We start from the raw sequence: 11417 nt of genomic DNA on the forward strand, positions 1-11417 counted from the left end.
TTGCTATGATTTATCCTTCATATTGATTTGTCATTCCTATCACTACAATATAAATTACAACAATTTATAATAACACCCCTATCACTACATTATTTAAATTACATCAATTTATGACAATGCATTTCATATTCACATGGTACAGGTGGTTTGGTAGCCGATTAAATCAAACAACTATCATTGTTAGCTAATTAGCTTGTGATAGCCGTTGATAACAGGCTGCTGTTTAGCCGTAATCAGCAGATTCTCGACCAACCTTTACTTGGCATTACCTTCTTCATTCTCGATTCAGAAGTCACTGATGTCTTCTGAACTAACGTTGAAAAAGCTATAGAAAATGCTCAGTTATTAAATCAATTTTTACTCCATGAAGTAATGCAACAATGTTTACGCCGCCATCTTACCAGTATCTTTGTGCGAGATTTTGGCAATTAAAGGTAGTTTCGCGAGCCATTGCTAACTAGCGTTAGCACAGTGCCTGGAAGTCTATGGAAACAACTAGCATGCTAGCTTCCCCCATAGACGTTAAGTCATTGAGCTATTGCTCGTTAGCAACTTCCTTCAAACTGCATGCAGTTTTTTACAAAACAATTTACCATATTTATTGGAGTTGCGGCAAGCAGTGCGCCGCTGCCAAACGAATATAGGGGAAACACTTCAGTATAATTCATTAAATTAGCTTTAACAAAAATATAAATGCAACAATTTCAAATATTTTACTGAGTTACAGTTCATTTAAGGAAATCAGTCAATTGAAATAAATTCATTAGGCCCTAATCTATGGATTTCACATGACTGGGTAGAGGTGCAGCCATGGGTGGGCCTTGGAGGGCATAGGCCCACCCACTGGAAATCCAGGCCAAGCCAATAATTATTTTTTTCCCACAAAAGGACAGACAGAAATACTACTCAGCACCCCCTCAGGCTATCCCACAGGTGAATAAGCCAGATGTGGAGGTCCTGGGCTGTTATGGTTACACGTGGTCTGCGGTTGGAAATACTGACAAATTCTCTAAAACGGCGTTGGTGGCAGCTTATGGTAGAGAAATAAACAAATTATCTGGCAATAGCTCTGGTGGACATTCCTGCAGTCAGCATGCCAATTGCATGCTCCCTCAAAACTTGAGACATCTGTGGCATTGTGTTGTGTGACAAAACTGCACATTTTAAAGTGGCCTTTTATTGTCCCCACCACAAGATGCACCTGTGTGATGTTCATGCTGTTTAATCAGCTTCTTGATATGCCACACCGGTCAGGTGGATGGTTTATCTTGGCAAAGGAGGGATGTAAACAAACTTGTGCACAACATTTGAGAGAAATAAGCAATTTGTGTGTATGGACAATTTCTGGGATTTTATATTTCAGCTCATGAAACCAACACTTTACATGTTCCGTTTATATTCTGGTTCAGTGTAGTTAGCCTAATGATGATAGTCATTTGACATATTGGCTAGTGGTTTGGGTGTGCCCGTCGCAATTTGTCAACTAGGGTAGCTTGCCACCGCACCTACTAGTGGCATTTAATGTTAATCGTTCATTTTGGCAATTGTACTTAGTGAAGACATCTGTAGAAAATATATTGAATGAATCCCTGATAATACTCAGGACAAGAGAAAAATAGATGTGGTTCCATGTGTTTATTGAGGCTTTGCTCTCTCATAATAATTCATTATAGCCTTTGTTGCGCTCACACCAAGCATCGTCAACACCAAGACACCCATGGTTCCTCCCACGACGTAGATCATCGTCACAGCCTCATCCCCTGCAAGGAAACAGACACGTACTAAATTATAGCTACACTTTGTAAGGGTGATATATGAATGCTTCCATACAGCCGTTACACCTTAGCTAGCGTAAAGCACCAGCAGCAATTTTTCAACTAACCTTTAAAAATGGCGATACTTTTTCTAAATTTAAGTATTTTCTCAATTCCAACGTTCCAACTGCAACTAGCGATCGGAGTTGAGAAGACACCGGTAAGTTCCAAGTTGAGAATTAAGGAAGTGTCGCCATGTAACCGTTAGTTGAAAGATTGCTGCCGGTGCTTACACGAGCTAAGGCGTAACAGCTGCATGGAAGCGTTCACATATCACGGTTACAAAGTGTAGCTAACAGAATTAGTATCCAAGACTTGATTTGGAGCATCCCCTCCCAACCTCCAGATACCACAGGCCTGTTCAAGAACGTTACAGAAGTTTCCGAAAGAAATGTATAGATTAATTTGATTCATATCTGTAAAGCTCAAAACGTTTCACATCACACCAACTCACAGTTGGAGAGTTTGGTCCCTGGTGCTGCCTCATGGGTGACCATCAGTGGTCCTGCAGACACGACCACGGCTACTTTGACGTATGGATCCCATCTAGCTGTTGATCTCTTTGAAAGTCTCTGGACTGTACAGTTCTACAGAGAGGATCATGGGAAAATATGTTTTGAAAATAATGACCAAGTTACTTTAAAACGTGGATAACTAACTGTCTGTTAAATCAATCCAGATTTGTTTGTTGAGCAAACAAAGATGTTAGTTTATTAATGTATATCATCTTTAAAAAGTCGCGTAGTGTAGAGAATCATTGTACCATCTAAACCGCTGTGAAATATCTATTCCGTAACCAAAAATATTGTATTTTCAGCTGTTTGAAGCTGGTGTACAAAACCGAAAGTTAGATGCAAATACGAAACTTAACAGGAAGCATAGAAATAGAACAAACAGATCTACTGCTTCTTAGACTTGCTTTCAATGAGAATGACTGCTCTAACACATTTATATGTGTATCTGTAAGGCCTAATATATATTTGTCCTGATCATTCTTCCTGTTTTTAATTGAACTTTATCTACTAAGATTTCCAATATATTTATAATGGCAAATAGACTTGAACTTGTTAGAAGTTTACCGTAGTGCAGTCCTCATCGTGACTGCATATCCGGGCCAGGCAGTGTATGTAGATGGGTAACTCCTTGGGCATAGTGAACATATGAATGGAGAACCTACTCCTCTGTGACACACCGTTCACAGAGAGCCAATGAAAGGTGCTGTCAACAGGGCAGCTGAGGATGAGAGAGTAGCACATGATCCCAAACTGATTTTTTTTGTCTTGAAATTAAAACAGAAAATCCAGGGTCATGCCCAGTAGGCTTGAAACTGAAGATAACGTTTTAAAAACAGGGAGGTAACATCTTGTCCAAAAACAAAGACACTTTTCCATTGCAAAACATTTAGCTATGGTGTGCCCTAATGAACCTGTTAAAGACCTCCCCCATCACCTCTCACATAATGCCACTACATTACATTTTATATTGCTCGATTGAACACAGCCCAGAGTGTAGAATACAATATTTCACACCAGGGTCATATTCACTAGAAATCAAAAGAAAGAAAATTGACTAAAACAGGGAGGGGCTACCTGAACTTGTCCAATAAGAAACTCTTGTTTTTTGTGTGCACAAATTAATATGATCCAGGACAGTAACCCACCCATCTAGGAGAAAGAAGCCCTTGGTGTCGTCCTGTGGATCCGGGCTCTCTGTTGCCCAGCAAGAAACCACTTCTAGCAGGACCTCCGAGGCGAACGTGTTGTTGGTCAGGAGGGCCACCTCGAAGAAGAGTATGTCGCTGAGGCTGAGGAAGATTGAGTCTCTGTAGTCGTAGGAGAAGGATTCGTCGCTGTACATGGTCATGGCCAGCCCCAGCTCATGGGAGGAGTTGTACTCCACTACAGAGTGGGAGGTGATCCTGGAGGGGTGGAGAGGGGATTGTTCAAAAACGGTTTTATGATTCTGATCCATTGTATTCATCAAAAGTCCAGTAGATTACTGGTACATTTCAAAATTGACCAGTAATATTCCCTCCCTTTGGAAACCTTGCCAGGCAACAGGACCTTGAGTTTTTCCTTGTAGGTCAGATAATCAGGAACATCTCCTGGCCTCAACCATTACTTCAATCTGCCACTTCTTACCACTCCAGATCTATGTTTATCTGGGTGTTGCGGACATAGTTCCGGGGATAGATGCACTTCCAGATAACCTTGAGATCTCTTCGTGTGATGGTCCTCTCTCTGCTCAAGGTCACCGTCAGAGTGTTCCGGAACTCGATGTGTGTTCTGTTCACCTGGACACACACACACAATCCCATTTCATCCACAGAGTGCTGTGCACAATGGCATAATCACTTTGCAGTCGTGCTTGGCAGGTATCCAGTGTGACCTGTTGTATAGCTTCCATTATAACCCCCTTGCACATGACTAAAATTAAACCAGCACTTTGTGAGCAGTTTAAGGTCTCTTACACGACCGCCATCTGAATGCACAGTCACTCACCAGCCATCTCGTTCCACACTGCGAGGGTTTGTGCAACACGCGGAAGTGGTAGAGCGTCTCGCTCTCCTCCATTGTGCAACGGCCTTCATTCAGGACAACCGTCACGTTGCCCCCGAAGTAGCCAGTCAGGAAGGCTTTGGCGATACCTCCGGCCATCAATCTATCCAGGCATTGGGTGAACATCCCCTTTTCTGTTGGAATTAATGAATAAATTAACTTTCTTTACCCCCAAAGGGAATCAGCGTCGTGTTCATTAGGCACAGAACGGAAGAAACAGGGAGGGACTGCCTGAACTTGTCCAATAAAAATGCTTGTTTTTCATTGCAGCAAGTTTCAAACGTTATAAAACATTTTCCGTTGTGTGCCCTATTGAACACGACCCATCAGTAAACAGGAGTGGTGTAGTAGAGAATAGAAAATGTTCACCAACAGCCATATTGTGCGATAACAAGTAGCTTACTGACCATAACAGACAGGATGTGAGGCAGGGGTAGGAGGGGGAACGAAGGCGGGCCCGACGTCATAGAAGCCATGTTGACACACACAGGTATAGGAGTTCAGAGTGTTGACGCACAGAGAATTGGAGTCACACCTGTTCAGGTCAGGGGTTGCACACTCATCTGGGTCTGTCCAAAAGGGGGAGTAGGGTAAAGTTAGGCACTGCTCTTGGGTCAGTTTCACGTTTCCCCCACTAATGGTTAAGGTTAGAATTGGGAGAGGGGAAGCTGATCCTAGATCTGTACCTAGGAAAGACTTTACCCGGAGTCCAAAAGGGACCATAAAAAAACAGCTACAGCATTCTCCGTAATGCACAGAGGTTACATAGTGTGCCAAGCAATGTACAAACCCCACATTTGGGACAGGTACCAGCCTAGGTAAGCAGGAATTATAGTTTGAAAGCATCACACAAGTTTAAAAGACATTAAATGCTGATAGAAATCTGACAATCCTCCATGTGATGCTGTGGTGGTTGTTGTTGGTGGTTCTCTCTTACCATCCTAGTATATAATCCCGTCCTTGACTGTGATATTGGGCGACTGGAGGGACTGGATATGATCCAGCTGCTCGTCAGGAGGTAGCGGCAAGTCTGCGTCGGTTATGGAAGCGTCAAAGCCTTGAAAGGTAATCTTGGTTTTGGATTGACCTTCCAGCTCCTCGAATGCAACCAACTCCACCCTGGTCTTAATCGGGTACTCTTTCAAAAGCTCCTCCAACTACGGACACAAAGAAAGTCAGTGAGAGGGAGGCCAGGGTTGTGTTCATTAGGCCACACAACAGAAAACTTGATTCAACATTTTGAACAGAAAATACAAATTAACATTTCTTGTCAAGTCCAAGTAGTCCCTCTTTGTTTCAGACCGTTTTATTCCATTTGGTGCTCAAAGACACTCACTCGGTTTTTGTAGATATGCTTCAGCTCAGCCCAGGGCTCAGTCTTTGGGTCCATCACCAGTAACCAAGGCACAACGACAGCCAGGGCTAGGCTGGAGAAGACAAACGTCAACCCTACAGTGACACAAAGCCATAAACATTGTGTACATGGAAAGTCTGAGTATATAAGCCAAAGCAGTCTCGAGTCATCAGTGATAGCATAACAAAGTACGAGACGACAATTAATTAACAAAGCACTCTCATTGAAAGAAAACTCTTTACCTGACCATTCCAATGCATGTAGAACAGCAAATCTGTTCCTGCAACAACATCAATTTCTACCTCTCCTAAACATACCCAACAATATAAACATCTGGCGCACGTTCAGTAGGCAAACGTTGTGGAACATTGCGGATCGAAATGTTGTGAATAGCGCTTACGCGACTCCTTAGTCTACATGTCAGGGAGGCACGTTTGTTGTACATAATATCACTCCACAACGTTGTGCCCTACTGAACGTGGCCCAGATGACACCAACCTAGGTCTTCATTAGGCCTCAGGGTGGACGCCACCGGCAGCACGAGGGCGTTGACGGAAATGTTGACTCCATCGAAACACACCAGGGCCGGGTCGGCACTCCACTCGCCGTCACACTCCTCCCACACGTCCAGGGTATAGTGCGCGCCCTCGATGAGCCCCGGGAGGCGGAGCAATGGCTCCATCAGCCGGCCTTGCCGGATGGTCGAGCCGTTGTCAAAAGACAGCTGGTACTGAAAGGCCACGCCCTGCCCAGTCCCACCAATCCACAGCGCCGTAGAGTCCTCAGGACGGTAGCTCAGTTCTGATACACCTCTGGGTCCTAGGAGAGAGCAGACAGTAGTAGGGTGAAGTTGACCCTAGACGCTGATCTTGGGTCAGTTTTGCATTTTCCCCTTTAATGGTTAAAGTTAGGATTGGGGGAAGGGAATCTGATCCTAGGTCTGTACCTAGGGGAAACTTCAGCAGAAAGAGGAGAAAGCAAAGACCCACCCAACATGGCAGATACAGGCTGTTGTAGTAGTCTTCAATACTGGTCCTATAAACCCCACAGGGTGGGCAGGCTTTTGTTCCAGCCCAGCACTGCTGCCATACATACGGTCTACTAAACTAATCATCAATCACTTGAATAGTTGAATCAGGTGTTGGATTAGTGTTGGATTGGAACAAAAGCATGCACATAAAAGCATGTGACTGCAATTTCTTTAATCACCAATCAAGCGGATTAAATTATTAGGTTACTGTTAATAATTCTCTCCATTCAGTCCCCCACTAAATGCATCCCTAACCTAGTCAAAAATAAACATGAGAGCTACCCAAACATCGATCCCGCAACCGCTCCACATGAGCCTCGAGTTCTGGGCTCTGTAGCTTACCTGTCCGAGCGCGTACGGTCTTGGCGCTCATGACCACGCTGTCGCCGCACAGCGCCTCCACTCTGGCCTGGTACTGGTTGCAGGGCAGCAGGCTGGCCACCGTGTGGCTGGTGAGCAGGGTGGTGTTGTGAAGCGCCCCCTGGTGGTAGATCCTGAACATGGAGATAGAAGACGTGTTCCTCACCACCCAGCTCAGGGTGTAGTTATCCGGCCCTGAGGAGGTCTGCCACAACTTCTTGATTTCTGAGTGGACTAAAGAGAGATCCGATACAGTCATTTCCAGAAGTGTTCACCGTAAGCAAAGTAGGAGAAAGGCAATTGAAGATTGTGTGAAAACAGTGCCTTGGATGAACGGATGTTATGGGTTTACTTTGGCTGCATATCAATAGATGTGGCTTCCTCTTCTCCTTCCCCTCACGTGCAATGATCAGAGAACTCTGTTAGAATAGGTGAAAGCACCTGTCTGACGTTTCCTTTCACCATTCCTACCTCCTCAGGACACCTGTCCTACATCCTCAGATTTGCACATATGAAGAGAAGGAGACAAGGAGTGGAAGCAACTTAAGACTATTGACACTCAGCCTAGCAACGCATCAACTAGGTGGATCTTACCAGTATTCCCGTTGATGAGGACCATTCTGCTGTGGCGAGCCTCCGTGCCCGCCTCGCACACCGTCTGCAGGCCAAACTTCACCCTGCTACAGGGCGGCAGGTCAGACTGAGAGAACACAAAGGTGTCCAGTGTGTGCCTGAAGGACCTCTCCTCCAGGACATGGTTGGTGCCATTGAGGTGTAGGACCGTGACAAGAAAGAAGGAGAACTTGCGGTTGTCGGGACAGTCCCAGGACACTGTGACACTACTGCTGTTCCACGACGTCACCTGGAAATGTCTGGGGACTTCTGGGTCTGGATATGAATAGAAATGATACAGCAAAACGTAACAAACAAAGTAATTACTTCATAAATATCAATACAACACAGTGCTGCTCATATCAGTACCGAGGTCATAAGTTATATTCCTCAAAAATCTATACTTTATTATTTTTTTATCATCAAAAAGGCCTGTAAATAACACAGATTGAACCTTTAAGAAAACTTGGAGCGATTACACAGGGTGACAACGCCTAGAGAGCTACCAAGGGTGTATTCACCAGGAACCAGTGTATTCACTAGGAACCAGTGTATTCATTTTGCTACAGTGTGCATTAATGAATACCCCCCAACTGTACCTGTGATAGTGGAGAGACAGGTAAGCGAGTGGCTGCCTGCCAGCTCCACACAGGCAGCATAGGAACTGCATGACTCCAGGGCTGTGAAGCGGTAGTGGTTGGAGTGGGTTCTGTCCACACTAAGGGCAGCGTAGGCCTTCATCTCAGAGTGGTAGAGGGACACAGAGTAGACGGGGACAGGGTCAGCCGGGGGCTGCATCTTCTCTTTCCAGGACACCAGTAACATGGAGGAACTCCTGGACTCCAGCTTCAAGGGGTAGCGCACGGTGTGACCTAGGAGAGGAGATGATGGGAGTCATGACTACATTTATGACCTGTACACCAGCGGTATAGTGGCCATGTTCCCAGATTGTCACCTGAATTCTGTCTCCATCTTGATTTCGCGTTTGCTCTCACTCCCTTTCGAGTCTCTCTCTCGCTCACACTCCACCTCTCATGTCTGTCTGCCTTTCTGACTATCCGTCTGTCTGTCTGTCTGTCTACCTACCTTCATCCCTCTCCTTCCATCTCCCTCATTTATTTATCTCTCTCCATTTGTGGCTCTCGTTCCCCCCTCTCTCGCTCGCTCACTCACTCACTCACTCACCGAGCATGAGGATGAAGTCTGGGTCCTGATAAAGGTACAGAGTGCTGTTTTCACACGCAAACACCTCATTGGCGGAGAACAACTCCAGGGCTTCCTAAGAGAGATAACATGAGAATGGACAAACATTCATCTTTCATTCAAAGGGACATTTCGGTGATTCCAGATAAGGAGAATGTCATCACTGATATTATAACCCACCAGAGTGCTATTGATGGGTTGCTGGACAGGTTCGTGTATACTTCTGAACTCAATGGAATGTGAACCTTCAAGTGAAGAAAATAAAAATAATTATACTGTAGCATGATCTAATGAACGCCAATGGTAATCCCAGAACTAAAATCTTCCGTAATTTGTTTAGATGTACGTAGTCTGTCCACGAGAGATTAATGGATACATGACAGTATTTATACTTAGATAAAGTCTTAACAATGAGTGGAAGGCCTATACTTACTTGGGAAGACAGAGAATATCCACTTCCGAACCATGACGCCATATTGAAGTGTCAATTTGTGTTCCACAGTAGTGGCAACTGTCAAAGATGAAAATGTGTCCTGTCTCCAAATGGATTTCAATTTGGTAGTGTTCAACCATACATTTCCTTCTGGCCAACTGTAGAGAATCAGAATGAATAAGACACAGGCCTAAGTTAGTGCAAAGTGGATGGTTCAGAAGTTTGGCATGATTCTGTGCTTATGAAATATTGGACTTACTTACCTGCCAAACAAGGAATTGTTGCTGAACTTCCAACATATGGAGAAAGTAAAACTACTGCAGCTTCCTGCAGATTGTATGAAGCTACATGTGTCACAATTCACTCATGAAAATCAACCAAACCCAGAGTCATGGGAGGGAAATAAGGTAAATACATTTTTGTCTCTAACTCATAATTGATGTGGAAACAGCATAGCCACTCAATGTCAATTAAAAACACAACAGTAACGCACTTAGCACGCACAGGCTACTTACCGAGAGATATCGTATGAGGTACAAGTATGAACAATATAACTGGAAACGCGAAACAGGTCCTGCAAAAGGAAAGTCGGTGTTCTTTATCAATATTCATGTCCACGTTAATTCACCATTCAATTAATAACACAATAACGAAATTAAGTATATGTTTAGCCTACATGTTTCTTGCGACTGTTCGACTGACGTCATCGACTAATAATGATTTATACTTCTTTTTTTTTTGACAGGTGTCAATGAACGGATAAAATGTGATGAACTCTCATATAATTTGTGGAATATTGATTTCGAGCAACATGGTAGGCTTAAATGCCAATTTTGCTCCAAATAATTAGGTTTACTATTTGGTGGGAGGCTATGAATATCAATGTGCAAAGGGAAAGAATGCTAGCTTACATAAGTATTTTAGCCTACAGAAGTCTGTATGTCATTTCAATTTGATTTGAATCTATAAATGTTTAAGCACACCTACAAAGACCTATGATGCATTCATAACCAGTAGGAAACTCGGAACATAAAATTAACATAAATTGTTTGCATAATACTTCTTGTTGGTTAATTCTGATACTCAGGTATCATCTTTCTACACGTTTCCAAGTCGGAAATGTCTGAGTTTCCTAGTTCCGACATGAATGCAGCACCAGTCGAGATACACTACATGACCAAAAGTATGTGGACACCTGCTCATCGAACATCTCATTCCAAAATCATGGGGATTAATATGGAGTTGGTCCCCCCTTTGCTGTTATAACAGCCTCCACTCTTCTGGGAAGGCTTCCCACTAGATGTTGGAACATAGCTGCGGGGACTTGCTTCCATTCAGCCTTAAGAGCATTAGTGAGGTCGGGCACTGATGTTGGGCGATTAGGCCTGGCTCGCAGTCTGCGTTCCAATTCATCCCAAAGGGGTTCGATGGGGTTGAGGTCAGGGTTCTGTGCAGGCCCGTCAAGTTCTTCCACACCGATCTCGACAAACCATCTCTGTATGGACCTCGCTTTGTGCACAGGGGCATTATTATGCTGAAACAGGAAAGGGCCTTCCACAAACTGTTGCCACGAAGTTGGAAGCACATAATTGTCTAGAATGTCATTTTATGCTGTAGAGTTAAGCTTTCCCTTCACTGGAACTAAGAAGCCTAGCCCAAGACCATTATTCCTCCTCCACCAAACTTTACATTTGGCACTATGCATTCAGGCAGGTAGCATTCTCCTGGCATCCGCCAAACCCAGATTTGTCTGTTGGACTGCCAGATGGTGAAGCATGATTAATCACTCCAGAGAACGCGTTTCCACTGCTCCGGAGTCCAAAGGCGGCGAGCTTTACACCACTCCAGCCGACGCTTGGCATTGCGTATGGTGATCTTAGGCTTGTGTGCGGCTCCTCGGCCATGGAAACCCATTTCATGAAGCTCCCGACGAACAGTTCGGTAGTGAGTGTTGCAACCGAGGACAGACGATTTTTACACGCTACACGCTTCAGCACTCGGCGGTCCGTTCTGTGAGCTTGTGTGGAATACCACTTCGCGGCTGAGCCGTTGT

General features: G+C 44.4%; 2 protein-coding genes across 2 annotated transcripts; both read right to left on the bottom strand.

Moving 5' to 3' along the window:
* Positions 1-1620: 1620 nt before the first annotated feature.
* Positions 1621-5510, bottom strand: LOC121555546 (ZP domain-containing protein-like). The gene is made up of 8 exons (XM_041869384.1): positions 5310-5510; positions 4780-4941; positions 4316-4506; positions 3956-4107; positions 3475-3732; positions 2894-3047; positions 2269-2401; positions 1621-1760 (listed from the first exon to the last, which is right to left on the bottom strand). The coding sequence occupies exons 3-8, from the start codon at positions 4496-4498 to the stop codon at positions 1636-1638; spliced, it is 1005 nt and encodes a 334-aa protein (XP_041725318.1). The 5' UTR covers positions 4499-4506; positions 4780-4941; positions 5310-5510; the 3' UTR covers positions 1621-1635.
* A 1505-nt stretch (positions 5511-7015) lies between these two features.
* Positions 7016-9406, bottom strand: LOC121548167. Its single transcript, XM_041859520.1, has 5 exons — positions 9365-9406; positions 8914-9007; positions 8328-8600; positions 7711-8004; positions 7016-7350 (listed from the first exon to the last, which is right to left on the bottom strand). The coding sequence occupies exons 1-5, from the start codon at positions 9404-9406 to the stop codon at positions 7016-7018; spliced, it is 1038 nt and encodes a 345-aa protein (XP_041715454.1).
* Between the last annotated feature and the right edge of the window lie 2011 nt (positions 9407-11417).

Source organism: Coregonus clupeaformis, unplaced genomic scaffold (assembly GCF_020615455.1).
Source record: "Coregonus clupeaformis isolate EN_2021a unplaced genomic scaffold, ASM2061545v1 scaf0126, whole genome shotgun sequence".
Taxonomy (NCBI): Eukaryota; Metazoa; Chordata; class Actinopteri; order Salmoniformes; family Salmonidae; genus Coregonus; species Coregonus clupeaformis.